The sequence below is a fragment of the Saccopteryx leptura genome, chromosome 6, assembly GCF_036850995.1.
Source record: "Saccopteryx leptura isolate mSacLep1 chromosome 6, mSacLep1_pri_phased_curated, whole genome shotgun sequence".
NCBI lineage: Eukaryota > Metazoa > Chordata > Mammalia > Chiroptera > Emballonuridae > Saccopteryx > Saccopteryx leptura.
This window is the reverse complement of record NC_089508.1, coordinates 178,641-200,030: the sequence shown is the minus strand read 5'-3', so window position 1 is coordinate 200,030 and position 21,390 is coordinate 178,641. Positions and strand designations below refer to the sequence as shown.

Below are 21,390 nucleotides of genomic sequence, written 5' to 3'. Positions count from 1 at the left end.
GCTCACCATCTGGGCCTGTACTCCTCCTACTGGCACTACTGCTCCCCTGAACCAAATCAAGTGCAGAGTGGTCCCTTCATCAGGGCTGGAAACAAATACACCACAGACTTTAGATCTTGTGACAGTGATCTTTGTGTACCTGGTGATGTTGGTGCCTTGGCTTTAAGTACCTCTGGCTGCGGGACCTTTGAAGAGACAAAGTAGACTGAGTGTTGAGAAGATGCTGCTTTTTCCAACTGGGATCACAGGCTCAGAGAGTAGTTCGGGAGATTAATGGATCTGATGGAGAGGCTGTGGGAAAGTTAACTTACCAGTAGAGCCTTTATAAAGTTGTATGTGTAGAAACAACATTGGAACAAGTGAGCGATAGAATGGACCTGGAAGTGTGAAGACTCAGAGGGGATTGAGCTCCCAGTGTGTCTAGGAAGAGGGATGGATCCTGACACCAGATGAGCAGTGGTGTATAAACCATGTTCTCCCAGGCAGTTGCTGATATCACCATTCCGGATATTCGGGAACAAGATTGTGGAGGGTTTGCTGCCCCTAGTGGTCACTCTGAGCCATGCAGGCTGCAAGACCCTTGTGGCTTAACCAACTTTCTCTCTACACACCCAGGACTTGGGGCTGAAAGAGCTCAACCAGTCAAACGATAGTTTTACAGAGTTTGAGTGGAAAGATATTTGACTTTATAATTTTTGGTCTTTGACTCTATTTGAAAACAACTTTCTATCTGCACGTCTTTGCTGTTAACTGTTAAGCAAAACTGAGGTCAGACTCCCTGATCCTTTTACCTTCCCTCCCTACCTTCTCTCCAGAGATGTAGTTCTCATCACTCCTGAGGGCTTGCCACACGGTTTCATGACTTGAGTGTCACACTGTGATGTGCTGTATTCATCCAGAATCTTTGGAATTAGAACGGATGTTGTGTTTTGAAAACAGGTGAGACCACAGGAAGTTTCATTCCATCCTTCACCTTGAAACACACAGAATCTTCTCTGTACCTGCTATCAATTTGAACATCAATCCTCTAATATTTATGGCTCATTTAACAGATTTAAAAGTTATTCAGGGAACAGCATTTTCTTGGTCAGTAGACCCATACCAGGCAGCTGGTGATGTAAGCTTCCTCAGCACTAAAATCATGCCAGAGACAAGAACTGATTTTGGAGTCACCACCAGGTTAAGTGACAATGATTCACAAACATTCTTTAGTATCCATGTCCCACACACAGACAAATAGGATGTAGTAGGAATGACGTGGAGATTTGAAGACATTGACGGTGATATGAGTCTCAGAATTCCTTGTTTTGTATTTCTGATCACAGGCTGTTTTAGTGTCTTTCACGTCTTTCTCTAACATAACACCATCCCTACTCAGGTAAGAGAATTCATGTGGGACTGTCCTCAGTGTGCAGTATGTCCTATGCAGATCAGTTACACCATGCATATGTGGGGAGTAACCACATGATAAAATCAGGTCTCTCTGTGACTCTGTGAGAGAGACTGACAGGAAACTGCATGAAGCACCTGATTTTCATAAAGCCACTACTTTGACCACAGTGATGACTGAGATCTGAAATCAATGTCATTTCAGAGATAACCATTAGTAAACTTAGTTCCTCAATGCACAGTCTCTCTGGAACTGTCAGTCTTTTAGGAAGGCCGGAGAATATCAATGTTACACTGTTTTAGTAGTGTGGTGTCATCGTCATCAAGCGACATGCCCTCCCTTTCATTCCGGTGCTTCCGTCCTGCAAACTGACTCAAGGAATAAAATTAATTGAAGGACTTTGAATCTCTGTAATGGTTATTCAAGCGACAGTCCTTTATTTGTATTCTCTCTATTTTTTTTTTATGAGGAACACTTCCATATAGACCTGTCAAGTAAGAACTTAGTAGATTGTACAGGTATTTATTTTCTAGAAGCATCATGACCAAAGATACAATGTGCAGATCTCTGTGACCAGACTGTTCTGATTGCTGCCTAGACACTCTGTTAGCAAGTATTCTGTGCCCACCTTGTCTTTGGTGTTAAGAGTTGTCAGTTGGTGGGTTCTGTAGCAGTGACAGCCCAACAAACAAGGGTTTCAGCACCAATGTTTTGATTTACAATATTATTCTTAAGTGAAATGAGACAAGACTCCTCAGAGGCCAGGTACCCATGGGGATTGGGAGGAAACAGAGATGGTCCTGGAGCATCTCACACTGAGCAAAGGTGAGGAGGTGACAGAGAACACACAGGACATTTGTAAGGAACCCGGAGCCTTCAAGGTAGAGCTGCCAATGCACAGAAAACGTCCAACTGTTCTAACTACAAATTAGTAACAGTGTTGGACTTTATACACAAATAAAATAAATGTGTGTCCCAGACTGGATAGCTCAGCAGGTTAGAGCATCTTTCTGAGGCACAGAGGTGGCTGGTCCCATCTCAAGTCTGGGCACATCCAAGAAAAGTTCTATGTTGCTCTTTTCTCTCTCCCTTCCTCTCTCACTAAAATTAATAAATAAGAATTAGAAAAACATATGTGAGCCTTTACCAATAAAACTAAATTTTTCAGTAAATAATACAAAAGTAGTCAATACACAAATCTTTCTTAAGGGGTAATGTTCAATAATAGCATGGTATGACAGCAAAAGGTTAAATTTCCTTTCACATTTCTAGGTCATTCTGGCTGTGCTAATAATCAAAATGACAGAACGAAAATTAACATGAGACAGTGTAAAAAATTAACTTCAGATGTACAAGTTGGGGTACCTTAAGGATGTCAGACCCATGGATGGGGCAACTGAGGCTTTTAAGCCACCTGCAGCCAGGAGAGGTGGTGGGTTGTGCTGTGGACTTTGTAGGGCAGGAAGGCAACTCACATGGGGATGGAAATTCAAGAGTTTGGGAAATAAATGGCTGCTGGGAAATCTTTAAGAAATGGGCACAGATAGGTCTTGAACAAATAGGATGTCATATCCATAACACGCTCTATTCCTGAGACTGACACCCAGCCCACAGGGAGAGAAGCAGAGTTTCTATGGGTTGTGATTTTCCAGGAGACTGATTCTAATTTACTTGTGACAAGACCCTTGTCACAGAGCTGATAACATAGATGTGCACACACAACACACATTGCCTACACAGTCACAGTGCCTTGTGCAAACTGATTGGCATGTACACACTCACATGCACACACTCACTCCCAAACACAAAGCCTCTAGTACACAGGAAGGTACCTGTCCTGGGTCCCTATAATATATGAGGCCCTGATCCCCATGGTACTGTGATGGCTAAACACAGACCCCAGGAATATCTAGATTCTTACAGCTGGGTGATCTATTAAGTGACAGGATTTTCAGAGATGATTAAGTTTGGATGCTTTAATAATTAAAGTTTAATTAAAGGTGTTGACAAAGGAAGTCTTCCTGAAGAATCTGGTTGGGATATCATTGTAATCACTAGTGTCCTTTCCAAAAGGAAGCTAATGAAAATCACTTCAAAAATTTTATGATTCTTGAAACCAGGCACAGTGGTGGGTTTCTACCTCCACCTGAGTAAATTAAAGTCCAAAGGTTCACAATGTGTGGTATGAAGGACAGAAACCTGTGAGTGGATGTCTTGGGTGAGGATCGTAATCACTGTGGGGCCAGGTGTGCCTGTCCGAACGCTGGGCCGACGTGAGCACAGTTTGGCAAGTAGAACACGAGGCCTGGATCAGCACACTGGTGTTTAAACTGAGCTGGCATCTCAGTTTGTGGACAATGTTTCCCAACCACGGGGAGATGAGAGCACTCTGTGTGGTTTACTTGTCAAAACAGAAAAATAGAAAATACTGGAACTTGTTGAAGGAAAGTTTCATATAACTTCTGGTATTTCCTCGGCAAGCAGGCAACATTACAGCCTCGTTTGTTGTCACAATGAGAATATGAAACATTAGAGCCACAGAGAAGAAGGAAGAAGTGCCCCTAGACGCAGCTGAGAGCTTTGAGAGGAAACCCTGCTCCCAGAGGAAGCCCCTTCCTTCCCCACCTCCCTCTGCACCTGCTCCTGGGGCTGGTCTCGGGCTCCGTGGGTCCGGAGCGCCCCCTGGTGTCCTGAGCGCCCCCTGCAGCCCGGCCCTCCCGTCCCCGCAGGGAGGTTTGTGTCTGGGCTCACACTGACTTCCCCTCGCTGTGTGTCTGTCTCCCTTGCACAGTAATACACGGCCGTGTCCTCAGCTCTCACGCTGCTCATTTGCAGATACAGGGTGTTCTTGTCGTCTCTGGAGATGGTGAATCGGTCCTTCACGGAGTCTGCGTAGGTTGTACCACCACTATTAGTAATTCGTGAGACCCACTCCAGTCCGTTCCCGGGAGCCTTGCGGACCCAGTGCATCCAGGAGTTACTGACTGTGAATCCGGAGGCCGCACAGGAGAGTCTCAGAGACCCCTCAGGCTGCACCAAGCCTCCCCCAGACTCAACCAGCTGCACTTCACACTGGACACCTGCAAAGAAAAAGATGTCCTGGTCAGGAAACTGCACGTGTTCATTGATTGTCTCAGTCACACTCACTCACACAGTCAGAATCTTGTTCTCCATAAATTACCTTCTAAGATAGCAACAAGAAAAGCCCAGAAGACCCTAAACTCCATGGTGAGTGGTGTCTGTACTCTCTGGTCCAGGGAACGAGTATGTCAGGGAATCCCGTGTTGGGCTCCTGTCCCAGAGCTGCAGGGTCAGGGCTGGGCTGGTTTTCATGAGCAAAGGCGGCCCTATTTGCATGTCCTCCTACTATATATGGAGCTCTGGGGTGAAAACCTACAGAGAGGGCAGTGCCTTAATGCAGGTGTTGGAGTCTTGGGGCTATTTGGTGGCCATGAGAGAAAATTGATAACTATATAATCAATCATACGAGGGTCATATTTATGTATACACATCTGGAAGCGTTGAGCCCTGCATCTGGGCTTGTGATTCTCCTCACTGTCCCGTGCAGCTTTCCTGAAGCCTCTCCACGGCACATCAGAATGTTCAGAATTAGGTTATAAGAGTACGAATGGGCTCTTAGACACTGAGTTTGCTCGTGTCTGTATTGGGGAGTTGACTCCCACGGACAGCTGAGGCAGATGCAGGATTCATAGCCACTTCAACTCTGGCATTCTTTCATAGCATTCAGAGATGTCACTGGTAAGCAGAAATTAATAAAAGTGTAAAAGTTCCATTGGAAGACTCGATGTGGAAAGGAAGAACAAGATCACAACAGGGTATTGTGCATTTTGGATTTTGGGGACAGAGGTGTAGGTAACTGGCTGCTGCCCAGCCCCCCACCTCACTAAGTTGTAAAAGGCTGTGCTTCAATACTCGTCCTGCCCCCTGTGTTCCCCAGAGGGAATGGAAGGAAGTTAGTTCTTTGTGTAAGGGTGGGAGGTTTGAGATGTGCGCTGATTTTCCACTTATGTTATTTATTTTTTGCATGTGAATAAACTATAGGTCAACCTCACAATTGAAGTAATGTTAGTGCCCCTCCTCTAAGGTGGTGGCGTCTTGGAGGTGATTATGTCATGGAGGTGAAGGGATTTGTAACAGGACTGGTGCCATCAAGATAAGGACCCTGAGAGCCCTGTTACCATTCCCCTCAAGAACACAGGGCTATGAAGGCTGCCTCTGAACCGGGAAGTGAGCCCTCAGACACCAAGTCTGCTGGTGTCTGTATTGGGGAGACCAGCCCTCAGGACAGATGAGGTAGATGATGGTTTCATAGCCATCCCCGCAGGGAGGTTTGTGTCTGGGCTCACACTGACTTCCCCTCGCTGTGTCTCACACAGTAATGCACGGCCGTGTCCTCGGCTCTCAGGTGATCAGTGACAGATAAACTTGGCTCTTGGATGTGTCTCTGGTGATGCTGAGTCGGGAATTCAGCGTTGGGTTATAACCTCTGCTTCCATCACTCCACATAATACCGACCCACTCCAGCCCCCTTCCTGGAGCCTGGTGCACCCACTGTACATAATTTTTCGTTAAGGGAATCCAGAGAAAGTGCCAGTGAGGGACAGGGTCTGTGAGGGCTTCACCAGTCCTGAGCCTGACTCTTGCAGCTGCACCTGGGACAGGACACCTGGGGACAAGGAGCATCAGGTCCTGTCAGTCACGTTTAGTCACACTATCCCATAGACCTGTGTCTGACATCTGAGACACTCACCCTGGGGGGCTGTCACCAGGCACAGGAGAAGACCCAGCAGTCTCATCTTCTTCTAGACCACAGCTCTGCTTCCCCAGAGACCTCAGCCCTGTGTGAGGAGAGAGCTGTGATCTCACAGCCCAGAGGGGATTTACCCTGCAGCTTGAGGGGAAATTTCCATGTGGGGCTGTCTTCTCCTTATAAGTGAAGAGGGACTGTGGTCCATTCCTTTGGCCGTTTAGGGTCTTGTGAGGCCTTATCACCCTATTTAATATAGTCAAATATTTTTTGGAGACTTGAGTAGAAAAAAATATGAATGTAAAATGTGTGGAATGTGTATTTGAAGTTAAATTTTTTCCGCCAGAACACTGCTAATAACTGTTAAGCGGGACTGAGTTCAGGCTCCATGATCTTCCCACATTCTCTCCCTATCCTCTCTTCCCAGATGTGGTTCTCATCACCTGAGAGGTGTTGTCATGTGTTGTCAAGTTGTTTCATAACTTAAGTGTCACACTTCCCTGTGCTACATCCATGCTGTGCTTTGGAACTAGACAGGGCATCATAAGGTGAAAACAGCAGGTGGGACCACAGCCAATGGTTTCCATCATGCAGGTTGAAACACACAGTAATTTCTGACCATCTGTCCTCAATTTGACCATTATCCCTCTAATATTTATGGCTCCAGTCATAGGTATTGAGTAAACAGCATTTCCCTGGTCAATAACCCCATCCTGGCCCTGTCCAGTTGGCTAAGTGGTAGAGCGTCGGCATGGCGTGCAGGAGTCCTGGGTTTGATTCCCGGCCAGGGCTCACAGGAGAAGCGCCCATCTGCTTCTCCACCCTCCCCCTCTCCTTCCTCTCTGTCTCTCTCTTCCCCTCCTGAAGCCGAGGCTCCATTGGAGCAAAGTTGACTCGGGTGCTGAGGATGGCTCTGTGGCCTCTGCCTCAGGCGCTAGAATGGCTCTGATTGCGGCAGAGTGACTCCCCAGATGGGCAGAGCGTCGCCCCTGGTGGGCGTGCCGGGTGGATCCCGGTTGGGCGCATGCGGGAGTCTGTCTGACTGCCTCCCCGTTTCCAACTTCAGAAAAGAAAAAAAATGAAAATAAAAAAATAACCCCATCCCAACCAGCAGGTTATGTTAGTTTGTCATCAATGAAATCTCACCTAATCACAGCTAATTTGGGGGTCACTGCAGGTAAAGTTAAAACAATTCACAATTGTTCTCCAGTATCCATGTCCCCCACACAGACAAATAAGTGACTGGATGTGGATGAGGTAGGAATCACCTGGGGTTTTGGAGACCTTGACTGTGGCAGGAGTCTCTCAATTCCATGTTTTGGTTTCATGAATACAGGCAGTTTTAGTGATTTTTACTTTGTCTTTTCTAACATATTACCTCATTCCTCGTCAGGGAAACCATGTAGGAGTGGTCCTCAGTTGGCAGTATGTCCTATGATAATCAGTTACAACATCCATATGTGGGGAGCAACCACTCGATGGGTTCAAGGACTCTCTGTGTCCGTGTGAGAAGGACTGAGGTGCATGGAACACCTGACCTTCTTAAGCCCCTATTTGACCACAGTGACATCTGAGATCTGCAATGAAAGTCATCACAGAACCACTCATAAATGTTTGAAACTTGATTATTTCCTGATTCTCAGTGCACAGCTTCCCTGGACCAGTCACAGTCCTTTGAGGAAGGCAGGAGAAGAACGTGTCACACTGTTTTAGTAGTGCGGTGTCATCGTTATCAAGGGACCTGACCTCCCCTTCTTTCCAGGGCTTCCTTCCTGCGAACTGGCTCAGGGTATGAGATTGACTGAACAACCTTGAATCTCCATGATGGTTACTCAAGATACAGTCTTTTTCTTATTTTTGGAACAGAGCTCTTCCATATAGAACTGTCAAGTAAGACTTGAGTACACATTGCAGCTATTAAAATTCTAGAAAGAGTGGAGGAAACATAATGATGGTCCTGGAGCATCTTGTATTGAGGGAGGGTGAGGAGGTGACAGAGAACACACAGGTCATTTGTAAAGGACCTAAAGTCCTCAAGGTAGAGCTTCCAATGTACAGAAAACTTCCAGCCATTCTAACTACAATTTAGTAACAGTGTTGGATTTTAATAACATATAAAATAAATTATATCATTCTGTACCTACACCCATGAAACATTCAATAAATTATGCAAATGAGATCTCTAGACAAATGTATTTTAAGGCAGTGGTTCCCAACCCCTGGGCCGTGGACTGGTACTGGTCCGTGGGCCATTTGATACCGGTCCGCAGAGAAAGAATAAATAACTTACATTATTTTTGTTTTATTTATATTTTAGTCTAAATGATATTTTATTTTTTAAAAATGACCAGATTCCCTTTGTTACATTCGTCTAAGACTCACTCTTGACGCTTGTTTCGGTCACGTGATACATTTATTCGTCCCACCCTAAAGGCCGGTCCGTGAAAATATTTTCTGACATTAAACTGTTCCGTGGCCCAAAAAAGGTTGAGGGCCACTGTCTTAAGAAATAATTTCCCAAGTCTTATCCTGGTATGAATATAAAAAAACAAACAAACTGATTTTTCACACTTTTCTACAATCTCCTTGTTTTTATAATAATCAAAAACAGGACACAAGTTAACATGTTAAATTTAACTACATATGTACAGGTGGGGGTGCCATAAGGATATGACACCCACGGATGGGGCAGCTGAGGCTTCTAAGCCACATGCAGCCCAGGAGAGGAGGTAGGTTGTGGTCTTTGTAGACGAAGAAGGCAACTCACATGGGGATGGAAGGTCATGTGTTTGGTAAGTAATGCCTTCTGAGTAATCTTTAGCAAATGGGCCCAGATGGTACTTGAAGAATTGAGGTGTTGTGTCCATCACATGCTCTGTTTCTCAGGCTGACACCCAGGGTTTCTGTGGGGCAGGGCTCTCCCTTTAACCTGGTTTTCATTTACTATGGGAAGAACCTTGTTCTGTGAGTGACTCAGCACAGAGATGAAAACATATATGTGCACACACAACACACATTGCACAAACAGTCAAAACCACATGTGCCAAGAACTTAGCATGTGCACACCACTTGCACACACTCACTCTCTCACACACAGAGCTTCCAGTACGCAGGAAGGTAGTCTGCCACCAGGTTTCTGCAGTGTAGTGGAGGCCCTGATCCTGAGGGTCCTCTAATGGCTGAAGAATGGCTTCAGGAATGTCTAGATTCTTCCCGCTGGGACCTCTGTGTGTTCTCTAATATGATAGGACTTGCATAGATGAAAAGGTAGGGGATACTTGAGTTAAAGCTGTTGACATGGGAGATTTTCCTGAATTATTTGATTAGGACATCCCTGTATTCACAAGTATCATTTTCAAAAGGAATCTAATGGAAATCACACTAAACATACTGTGGTCATTGAAACAAGATGTTGGTGTGGGTTTCCTCCTCCACCTGAGTTAATGAGGGTCAAGAATAGAGCGAGTGGCGGGGGATAGAGACCTGTGTGTGGAGGTCCTGGATGAGGATCCTAATCACTGTGGGGCCAGGTGTGCCTGTGAGAAGGCAGGGCCCGTGCAGGGACAGGTGGGCAAGGAGGGGACAGACAGTGGTGGGATTCACCTTGTTCTTACTAGTTTGGCAGAACCAATACCTAATTCTTTATTGAGTTTGGCAAACCGATTGCTAAAATGGCACGTGTAGTCACAGTCCTCTCAAATTTGGTAGCCTGGGTAGTTGCACAATATGGGAATCACATATTTACATTCCTTGCTCTTTTTTATTTCTCTGTAACTTACTGTATATTGAATGAATCACTGAATTATTTTTTTATTGTATTCTTTTATTTTTTATTTAGAAAATTAAGATGAACAGGGTAACATAGATCAACAAGAGAGCATATGTTTCAGGTAAACATTTCTGTAGCACTGAAAAGTTGATTATGTTTTATACCCATCACACAAAGTGAAATCATTTTCCATCACCTATATTAATTCCTCTTTACAACCTTCACCCATCACACGACCCCCTCCCCCACAACCTCCTCCTTGGTAACCACACTGCACCTTTATCCATGTCCATGCGTCTCAGTTTTATATCCCACTTATGTGTGAAGTCATCTATTCTTTACCTTTTTCTGATTCACTTATTTCACTCAGTATAATGTTCTCAAGGTCCATCCATGTTTCTGAAAATGACATTACTTCATCTTTACGTATGGTTGAGTAGCTTTCCATTGTATATATGTATCACATCTTCTTTATCCAGTACTCTATAGAGGTACACTTTGGTAGTATCCATGTCTTGCCCATTGTGAATAATGCTGCGATGAATATGAGGGTGCATGTGTCTTTATGTACCAATGTACTCAAGTTTTTCAGGTAGATACCCAGTAGAGGAATTGTTGGGTCATCTGGTAATTCTATTCTTAATTTTTTGAGGAACCACCATAATTTCTTCCAAATGGTTGTAGTAATTAACATTCCCACCAACAAAAAGGAAGGTTTATTTTCCTCCACAGCCTCTCCAACACTTGATATTATGTCTTGTTGATAATAGTAAATCTAATGGATGTGAAGTGGTATCTAATTGTAGTTTTGATTTGAATTAATTGAATAGTTAATGGATACGCACATTTTTCATATCTATTAGGCTATTTGTATGTCTCCTTTGAAGAAGTGTCTGTTCAGGTCCTGAAGCTTCTTCACAGCATAAGAAACTGACAACCAAACACATAAGCCACCAACTAAATGAGACATTATATTTTCAAACAATAGTTCCAATGAGGGGCCAATGTCCAAAATATGTAAAGAACTCACAAAGCTCAGCAAAGCACATGTAAGAAATTCTCTTTTTTAATATTCATCTGCATAAAACCTAATATAAGCACTTTCAGTAATGTAAATTTGTCCATAGGTAAAAAAAATGGTAGGTGAGGTCGCCAATAAATAAGCATGATGGAAATATCTTAAATAAAAGTTTTATTGATTTTTTCAGGTATTATTTGATATATTTTAATTTATAGTTTGAAAGTTTCTTAAAAGAATCTCGTTTTGTGTACCTTTTTTATTGTCCTTATTTAAGTACTAAATGCAAAAAATTATAACTGCATTTCGGTATATATTTTATTATGATTAAATGGTCAGTAGGGAAGAGACCTGTTGTTAAATAACTTGAATCCTACCTCTGGTCAGACTCCCTGAGCTCAGTATACAGGTTTCTGGACTGTGCTGGAGTCTCTGTTTGAGGGAAACATTTCCCAACCACAGGGAAGACGAGGGTACTGAGTATGGACTCTTTGTGTAGAAAAAAATTGGAGAATAGAGGAAATTGGTGAAGGAGAGGTTCTTTTTTTTAAAACTTTTTTTTTAGTTCTTTTTTTAATTTATTCATTTTAGAGAGGAGAGGGAGAGACAGAGAGAGAGAAGGTGGGAGAAGCTGGAAGCATCAACTCCCATATGTGCCTTGACCAGGCAAGCCCAGGGTTTCAAACCGGCGACCTTAGCATTCCCAAGTCGACGCTTTATCCACTGCGCCACCACAGGTCAGGCCAAGGAGAGGTTCTTGATAACTGCTGACGTGTCATTTGCCAACAGCCAACATTACAACATTCTTTTTGTCTGCAATGAGAATATAAGAAACTAAAGCCACAGAGAAGAAGGCAGAAGTGCCCCTGGATGCAGCTGGGAGCTCTGAGAGGAAACCCTGCTCCCACAGGAAGCCCCTTCCTTCCCCACCTCCCTCTGCACCTGCTCCTGGGGCTGGTCTCGGGCTCCGTGGGTCCGGAGCGCCCCCTGGTGTCCTGAGCGCCCCCTGCAGCCCGGCCCTCCCGTCCCCGCAGGGAGGTTTGTGTCTGGGCTCACACTGACTTCCCCTCACTGTGCCTCTCGCACAGTAATACACGGCCGTGTCCTCGACTCTCAGGCTCTTCATCTGAAGATAAAGTGTGTTTCTGGCGTTGTTTCTGGAGATGGTGAATCTGCCCTTCACGGAGTCTGCGTAGTATGTCCCACTACCATCAGGATAAATGTAAGAGACCCACTCCAGCCCCTGCCCGGGAGCCTGGCGGACCCAGTGCATGTTGTAGTCACTGAAGGTGTATCCGGAGGCTGCACAGGAGAGTCTCAGAGACCCCCCAGGCTGCACCAAGCCTCCCCCAGACTCCAAAAGCTGCACCTCACAATGAACACCTGCAAACACAAAGACAAGCTGGTCAAGAAACTGTCACACATCACCTTTTTGTCTCAGTCACACACACTCACATAATCAGAGTCTTGTTCTCCATAAATTACCTCTTAAAATAGCCACAAGGAACACCCAAAAGAACTTTAACTCCATGGTGAGTGGTCTGTGTTTAGTCCTGACTAGGGAATCCCAGGCTGGGCTCCTGTCCCAGAGCTGCAGGGTGTGGGCTGGGCTGGTTTTCATGAGCTGAGCGGGCCCTATTTGCATGTCCTCCTACTATATATGGAGCTCTGGGGTGTAGACCTACAGAGACGGTAGGGTCTAAATGCAGGTGAATTGTTACCATAATATTTCAATAAATAAAGAACCTTAGGTAGGTTTGGAATTCTCCCAGTGTCCTCACAGGGTAACAGTGAGCTCACCATCTGGGCCTGTGCTCCTCCTACTGGCACTGCTGCTCCCCTGACCCAGATCTATGGCAGAGTGGGACCAGCCTAGTGAGGCTGCAGAAACCTTTTAATGTTGTGAGAACATGAGTAAAAGCCTGTGTTTTTATTGTACCTGCACTTCAGGGCTGTATCTCTCAGTGATCTCAGAGTCCTCACTACAAGGGAGAAGGTTGTGCATCCTCTGTGATGTGATCCTCGATCTGCAAAACCGAGCAAGGTTCACCGAGAACTGCCACATACAACTGCTCCTAAATTCTGGGTTGAGTCCAGGACAAAAATCAAGGATTCACACAGTTCCTGTGCTATTCACTCTGTTATCAGAGGCCTGAGACAATATACAATTCTTTCAAGAAACAATCACTCCCTGTTGTCCTTCTGTGCCCTGGGACTCCGTCAGAGGGAGAGGAGAGGAAAGAAGACACACACACACACTTGGAGAACTTTCACTGCCCTCAGTGCTCTCTGGGGGCAGCCTTCTCCTCCCTCCTCCCCCAGTGGTTTCCAACCTCCTCTCAAGTGACTGAGGGCACACAGTACACGAGTCATCAGTCATCCCTCTGTCAGGTGCTCCTGAGATTCAGGCACCACACGGACATGATCAGATACAACCTGTGGAAACATTGCAAAAATGACAACTTGATATTGAGGTGTTCAAGCTTCCATGAAACCTTAAATCTCCATGACCAAAGATCTTCCCTAGTGGCACGAATGGCCACTTCTTCACGAGCACCTCAGTCGCCTGACCTGGTGATGGAGGGACTGAGAATAATAGGTTTTACTTCAGTAACACCTCTACTTCGCTTCGAGCCGATGTGGTGAATCCTAAAAGGTTCATGTATCCCCAATTCTGAAGCTGCCTTTCCACTACATCTGTTTAAGCCACTTATGATCTTCAACCAGGAAATTTTGTCTGTTAAAGAAAACAGCAGATAAAACTCTCCTTAAAAATCGCTGGAAGAAAATGCATGATGTAGTTTTAAGAATAACTACTGCAGCTAAACTCCAGGAAGTCAATCCTGAAGTCAGTGACACTACAATCTTAATCAACTCTGGTTGCTCTAGCAACAGACCAGAGCCTGGGTGTTCACACACAACAGAAATTCATTTCTCTCTCATCTGAATTCTAGGAAATCTAATAGATTGTGGCATATTTCATGTCTGGTGGAGCCCATGGCTTAGTAGGCTGATTGTCACCTCTAATCTCAAAGGGTGGATGGAGGTGAGGAGACTACATTATCTTATTTATACGAGCACACACCCTGTTTATGAGAACTCCACCTTCATGACCTAATCATGTCCAAAGGCCCCACCTCCTAACCCCATCACATTTGATATTGGGTTTAATTTGTGAACTTTTTAGAAACACAAATACTATGTCCACAGCAACATCTAAAAATCAAATAAAATTTTTACCCAATTCGAAGGTTTCACCAATAGGGCTCCCCAAACTGAGAATCCTCTTCATCCCCTCACAGACAGCTGCCAGTCCACCAGAAGGGAACTTGGCCCCAGATTCCTGTGGTGTGTGAGGCCCTGATACTCAGGGTACTGTGATAACTGGACACTGATCCTCAGGAATTCTAGATTCTTACTGTTGGGACCTCTGTGTGTTCTCTTATGTGAAAGGACTTGCAGAAATGATTAAGTTATGGGTGATTAAGTTCAGTATATTGACATGGGAGATGATCCGAAATTATTTGGTTGAGACATCACTGTAATAAAAAGTGTGTTTTCCAATAGGAAGCTAACAAAAATCACATTAAAATACCATGATTATTAAAACAAGATATTTGGGTGGGTTTCACCTCTCCCTAGTGAATGAGGATAAATAAGACAGCCTGTGCCAGGGAGGACAGAGACCTGTGTTTGGTGGTCCTGGGAGAGGACTCTAATCATTGTGGTGCCAGGTGTGCCTGACAGGTGGCTTGACCAATGTGGGGACAGGTGGACAGAGAGGAGAGAGAGCCTGAATCAGCACACAGGTATCTGGACTGTGTTGGAGTGTATGCTTGAGAAATATTTCTAACCACAAGGAAGACTAGAGCACTGACAATGGTCTCTCTGTAGAGAAAAAAAATTAGAAAATACAGTAAATTGATGAAGGAGAGGTTTGTATAACTGCTAACATGTCATCTGAAAACAGAAAACTTTACAGGCTCATTTGATGCCTACAGTGAGAATATGAAAAAATAGAGCCACAGAGAAGGAAGAAGTGCCCCTGGATGCAGCTGAGAGCTCTGAGAGGAAACCCTGCTCCCACAGGAAGCCCCTTCCTTCCCCACCTCCCTCTGCACCTGCTCCTGGGGCTGGTCTCGGGCTCCGTGGGTCCGGAGCGCCCCCTGGTGTCCTGAAACCCCCCTGCAGCCCGGCCCTCCCGGCCCCGCAGGGAGGTTTGTGTCTGGGCTCACACTGACTTCCCCTCGCTGTGCCTTTCGTACAGTAATACACGGCCGTGTCCTCCGCTCTCAGGTTGTTCATTTGCAGATACAGCGTGTTCTTAGCTTTGTCACTGGAGATAGTGAATCGGCCCTTCACGGAGTCTGAGTAGTATGTACTACCACCATTATAACTAATGTATAAGACCCACTCCAGTCCCTTCCCGGGAGCCTGGCGGACCCAGCTCATGTCGGAACCACTGAAGGTGAATCCGGAGGCTGCACAGGAGAGTCTCAGAGACCCCCCAAGCTGCACCAAGGCTCCCCCAGACTCCACCAGCTGCACCTCGCACCGGACACCTGAAAATACAAGAACATCCTGGTGAGGAAAATGTCAAAAATCGACTGATTCTCTCAGTAATATGCATTGAAATACTTAATGTCTTTTTTTCATAAATTACCTATAAACATAACAAGAAAGAAAACACAGGTGAATCCAAACTCCATGGTGAGTGGTCTGTGTTCAGTCCTGACCAGGGAATGGTCACACCTGGGAATCCCGAGTTGGGCTCCTGTCCCAGAGCTGCAGGGTCTGGGCTGGGCTGGTTTTCATGAGCAGAGGGGGCCCTATTTGCATGTCATCCTACTACATATGGAGCTCTGGGGTGGAGACCTACAGAGAGGGCAGTGACAGTGCAGGTGAATGTCTGTCATAATATTTCAATAAGTAAATACAGAATTGTATGTAGGTGTGGGATTGTCCACATTTCCACATATCATAACAGTGAGCTCACCATCTGGGCCAGTGATCCTCCCCTGTAGTCCTCAGTGCTCTCCTGATCCAACTCCAGGGCAGAGTGGAACGAGCCCACTGAGGACTCAGAAAGCTTTTAATGCTGTGAGAGCATAAATGAATGTCTGTGTTCTCTTCTTACAGTTCAGGGCTGTACCCCTCAGTGAACTCAGAGTCAGTATAATGGAGAAGGTTGTACACCCCCTGTAATGTGGTCCTTGATTCACAAAAATGACTAAGATTCACCCAGGACTGCCACATCCCACTGCTGCTAAGTTCTGTGTTGAGCCCAAGGCCACTATCGTGGATCCACATAGTCTGTGTTCTGTTCACCCTGTTACCAGGGACCTGAGACAATATACATCCCTGATGTCAATAGACATCACAATGTGAGAGTCAGTTCATTACTATTAATTGTCATTGATGCATCTGACACTGTGTTCCAATGTGGAATCTGTCATTATCTCCTCCATGCATACTCTGAGCACTGTAACACATTGTTGCACTAAGGGTTCAAGGTTTCTCTGTGTGGCTTGTTTATTGGGAAGTCCCAGACAGAGACCACAGACACACCATATCCCTTGATCTCCTGCCCATCAAGAGCAGTTTGAATGATGTAATTTTTCTTTCTCATGTTGAATGAAATACAAAAAATGAATAGACTGTGCTCATGTCAGACCAACCCCTCACTGTCCCTGTTGCAACTGCAACATTGAATAACAATGGGAAAAGCAGACAGATAAATAGCACAACCTTCCCAGGAAATCTTTCAAGTAGAAAGTCATCACTGTGAGGAGCACTGTGTTAGGGACGTGGAGAGCATCCTGGAGGACAGGGTGTCTAAACCATGGACTTAGGTTAGGACTCGTGATGTCTTCTTGAAGGAATACTGAGAATTGTCTGATCCACACATGTGCAAGTCCAAGCCCAGTGGTTCCACTGCTCTATATATCTGATTTCTCCAGGAAAACTTGAGTGAAACTGGACTAGTGTTGAGTGGACCACATCAGATCACTGAACTTTCATCCCTGACCTCTGACCCAGCAGCAGAGCTTCCCTTGCTTGGGGCTGTGAATGCACTTGGAAAGCTAATGCATTAAATTAGTCTTTAAAGTATTAAGAAGGGGACACGTGATTTGTTTTTAAAATTTATGTCCAATTAAATTTAATGGTGTGACATTGTTTCATAAGAACACATAGGTTTCATGGAAACATCTCAATAGCATTTGAACTGTTCACTGCATTGTGTGCCCATCACCCAAATCCAAGTCGTTTTCCACCACAGAGCATTTTCCCCCTTTACTCTGCCCATGCCACCCCTCCCTCTGGTCACCACTTCACTTCTCTCTATGTCCATCAGTCTCAGTTTTATATTTCATTATGTATAGAATCATAGTTCTTTACTCTCAGCTTTTTCTGATTTACTTATTTCCCTTAGCATAATATTCTCATGGTTCAACCATATTGTTGTAAACAATAATATATCACCATTTTTTATGGCTGAGTCATCTTCCATTGTCTAGATGTACCACAACTTCTTTATCCAATCCTCTATTGAAAGACAGTTTGATTGTTTCCACATGAAAGACCTTGTTTTTAAAAAAAACTGCAATGACTCTGCCTTGATCTGAATAACCCCCACCCAGGGTCAGGCCGGCTGGGAAGCTTCCGGTTCCTGATGTGGAATTTCTGTGATTGTGTCTATGGGTCTTGGTGCCAACAAACCTTCCCTATTCCAAGGCATCTTGTAAAGAACCCAAAGTAATTCCACCAAGTAAATTTTGCTGATAAAATTTAAAAACTGAAGCAATGATTAAGAATGTGTAGAAAACCAGCCTGACCAGGTGGTGGCGCAGTGCATAGAGCGTCGGACTGGGATGCGGAAGGATCCAGGTTCGAGACCCCGAGGTCGCCAGCTTGAGCGCGGGCTCATCTGGCTTGAGAAAAGAGTTCACCAGCTTGGACCCAAGGTCGCTGGCTCCAGCAGGGGGTTACTTGGTCTGCTGAAGGCCCACGGTCAAGGCACACGTGAGAAAGCAATCAATGAACAACTAAGAAGTCGCAATGCGCAATGAGAAACTGATGACTGATGCTTCTCATCTCTTTCCGTTCCTGTCTGTCTGTCCCTGTCTATCTCTGCCTCTGTAAAAAAAAAAAAAAAAAAGATGCACATAGGAGAAGCGCCCATTTGCTTCTCCACCCCTCCGCCGCGCTTTCCTCTCTGTCTCTCTCTTCCCCTCCCGCAGCCAAGGCTCCATTGGAGCAAAGATGGCCCGGGCGCTGGGCATGGCTCTGTGGCCTCTGCCTCAGGCGCTAGAGTGGCTCTGGTCGCAATATGGCGACGCCCAGGATGGGCAGAGCATCGCCCCCTGGGGGGCAGAGCACCGCCCCTGGTGGGCGTGCCGGGTGGATCCCGGTCGGGCGCATGCGGGAGTCTGTCTGACTGTCTCTCCCTGTTTCCAGCTTCAGAAAAATGAAAAAAAAAAAAAAAAAAAAAAAAGAATGTGTAGAAACCAGCATCTTCCAAATATAGAACTTATTCAGTTAATTGAGGAATGTCTTCGTAGGGTGTGGTGTTCTCAAGGATGTAGGAGGTCCAAGTAATGTAAGTAGGAACTTGAGCATAGATTTGCTCTCAGGCAAGGACACTGTCCCCTTGGTAGGAACCCGCTCTGACTGCTCACTCCCCTTGACTCAGCACTGCACCCTGAGTTTACATGGCCCTCAGAACCCATGGAGTCTGTAAACTTCTTTCTTATTCTGTAAGCGTCATGTGACCAGATATATAACTTGAAAACATGCTGTGCTGGGTCTACTTGTCTTTCCTTTTAATAAGCAGAATCTTTGGTGGGAAAAGGTTTTGTTTTTACCACTGTCTCACTTGTCAAAGTGTCTTCATGGGTCTTGTTCTTCATGTTTTATCTAAAAACACCCCAGCAAGGCCCCTGTCACACAGAATGAACACTGAGTTTCTTCTGAAGGTTCAGTGAAGCTTATACTTTCCATCCAGGTCAATGATTATTAAGGAGTTAATTTTGCAGTAGCTTTCAGATGTGCCCTGAACCTGCGTTGCTATTTGTTATTTTTGGCATTTGAATAAACAATAGGTACAACCTCGCAATTCAAGTAATGTTTGTGCCCCTCTCCTAAGGCGTTGGGGTCTTGGTGATGATTATATCATGAAAGTGAAGAATTTTGAACAGGACTGGTGCCATCAAGATAAGGTCCCTGAGGCCCTGGCCAGTTGACTCAGCGGTAGAGCGTCGGCCTGGCATGCGGGGGACCCGGGTTCGACTACCGGCCAGGGCACATAGGAGAGGCACCCATTTGCTTCTCCACCCCCCCCTCCTTCCTCTCTGTCTCTCTCTTCCCCTCCCGCAGCCAAGGCTCCATTGGAGCAAAGATGGCCCAGGCGCTGGGGATGGCTCCTTGGCCTCTGCCCCAGGCACTAGAGTGGCTCTGGTCGCAACAGAGCGACGTCCCGGAGGGGCAGCCATTGCCCCCTGGTGGGCAGAGCGTGGCCCCTGGTGGGCATGCCGGGTGGATCCCGGTCGGGCACATGCGGGAGTCTGTCTGACTGTCTCTCCTGTTTCCAGCTTCAGAAAAATACAATATATATATATATATATATATATATATATATATATATATATATATGGTCCCTGAGAGCTCTGTCACCATCCCGCACAAGGACACAGGCCTATGAAAAGCTGCCTCTAAACCGGGAAATGGGCCGTCAGACACTGAGTCTGCTGGTGTCTGTATTGGGGAGTCCAGCCCCCAGGACAGCTTAAGTAGATGCCAGTTTTATAGCCACCCTGACTCTGATGTTCTTTCATAGCATTCGAGATGTCACTGGTAAGCAAAGATAATAAAAAGGCAAAGGTTCACTTGGGACACTCGATGTGGAAAGGATGCCGGAAGCCCCAGATCACAACAGGATAAAAGTCATGAACCTCCATTGGCACCAGTTCTAGGGATGAAACACGTGTGTGTGTGTGTGTGTGTGTGTGTGTGTGTGTGTGTGTGTCCCCTGATGTGTCCTACGCGCCCCCTGCTGGACCACACCAAATAAGGCAGCAGTCACAGCCCCAGATTCACGAACACCCCACTCTCCCCAAAGAGGAGCAATTCTCCCTGGAAACTTGAACCTCTAAACCAGTGGTAGTCAACCTGGTCCCTATCGCCCACTAGTGGGTGTTACAGTTTTCATGGTCGGCGGTAGCAGAGCAACCAAAGTATAAATAAAAATATAGATTTAATTGTAGTAAGTTGTTTTATAAAGATATATTCTGCGAAACATAACAAAAATCCGACATAAAGTACTTGGTAAATAATTATTATTATATGCTTTAACTTGCTATAACTCTGCGTTATAAATTTTATAAAGTAAAGTTACTTCCCTACTTTATAAATCACCATTACTGTGGAACCAGTGGGCGGTTAGAAAATTTTACTACTAACAGAGATCCAAAAGTGGGTGGTATGTATAAAAAGATTGACTACCCCTGTCTAAACCATGATAACTGTATCCGGTGGAGATAAGAAGAAAAATTCTGCAGGCGGGTGCAGCCAGGACTCCGGCTTCCTGGACCCAGGTCCAGCTCACAGGTCTGTCTTACCACAGGGGGGACATCAATGTCCCTCCTTCAACTCCAGGCTGATCCCTGTGAAAATGAGATTCATGGAGTCCCCCCAAACCAGGATTTCTTCCCTCCCACCTCAGCCCCACTCATGGATAGGGGCCGCGTCCAGGGCACAACTCTTTGGGGATCCTGGGTCCTTGATGGCAAAGCCTGTACATGTGGCAGGGGTTCACCCCCAGGGCAGGCAGGACATCAAGATGAGGAGCTTCCACTCACCATCCACTGAGCCTCAGCTTCTACTGAGGGAGGACAAGCCATCCTTGTAGTACCTGCCACACGGTTTTTCAGGAAGCAGCTGGAAAAGCTATAAAATAGAGCTCCAGACCCAGTCCATGGAGATGACGTCATTTCCAGTAGGGGGTGGGCAGCTGGAGCCTGGGCGTTGGGAAGGGCGATTGCAGGGGACGTGGAGCAGTGGAGTGCCGGCTGCCCGGGGTCCTGGCGCTCACAGGAGAGAACCAAAGATGGAGGCACCTGGAGGAGACAGGTGCTGTCAGGAGAGGTGTCAGACCCTGACTGAGGACATGGTCTATCCCTGGAGCCTGGGTGCGTTTACTTCAGTGAATAGAGCCGTCCATCCCTCAGGGTTCTTCTGAAAGTGAGGGAAGACACCCCCTGCAGGGCGTGGCATTTTCCACCTGGGTTTGGGCAAGCAAGAGATGAAGCCTGGCCACACCACTGTGGTCCTCTGGTGGCTGTGTGAGCACCCAGGACATCCAGTTAGTAATTTTTCAGGCTGCTTCATTCACTGATAATCACTGGAATCCACTTCTCTTGTTGCTTTATCTATTGATTATTGTTGTT

The 21,390-nt window shown here is 45.8% G+C and overlaps 1 gene segment (V, D, J or C); it reads right to left on the bottom strand.

The window, feature by feature from the left end:
- Positions 1-2,795: 2,795 nt before the first annotated feature.
- LOC136376057 (immunoglobulin heavy variable 3-48-like) lies at positions 2,796-12,476 on the bottom strand. The segment is given in 4 exon segments: positions 2,796-2,804; positions 4,142-4,470; positions 12,008-12,328; positions 12,431-12,476. Coding segments are annotated over 4 exon segments (705 nt in total).
- Positions 12,477-21,390: the final 8,914 nt, after the last annotated feature.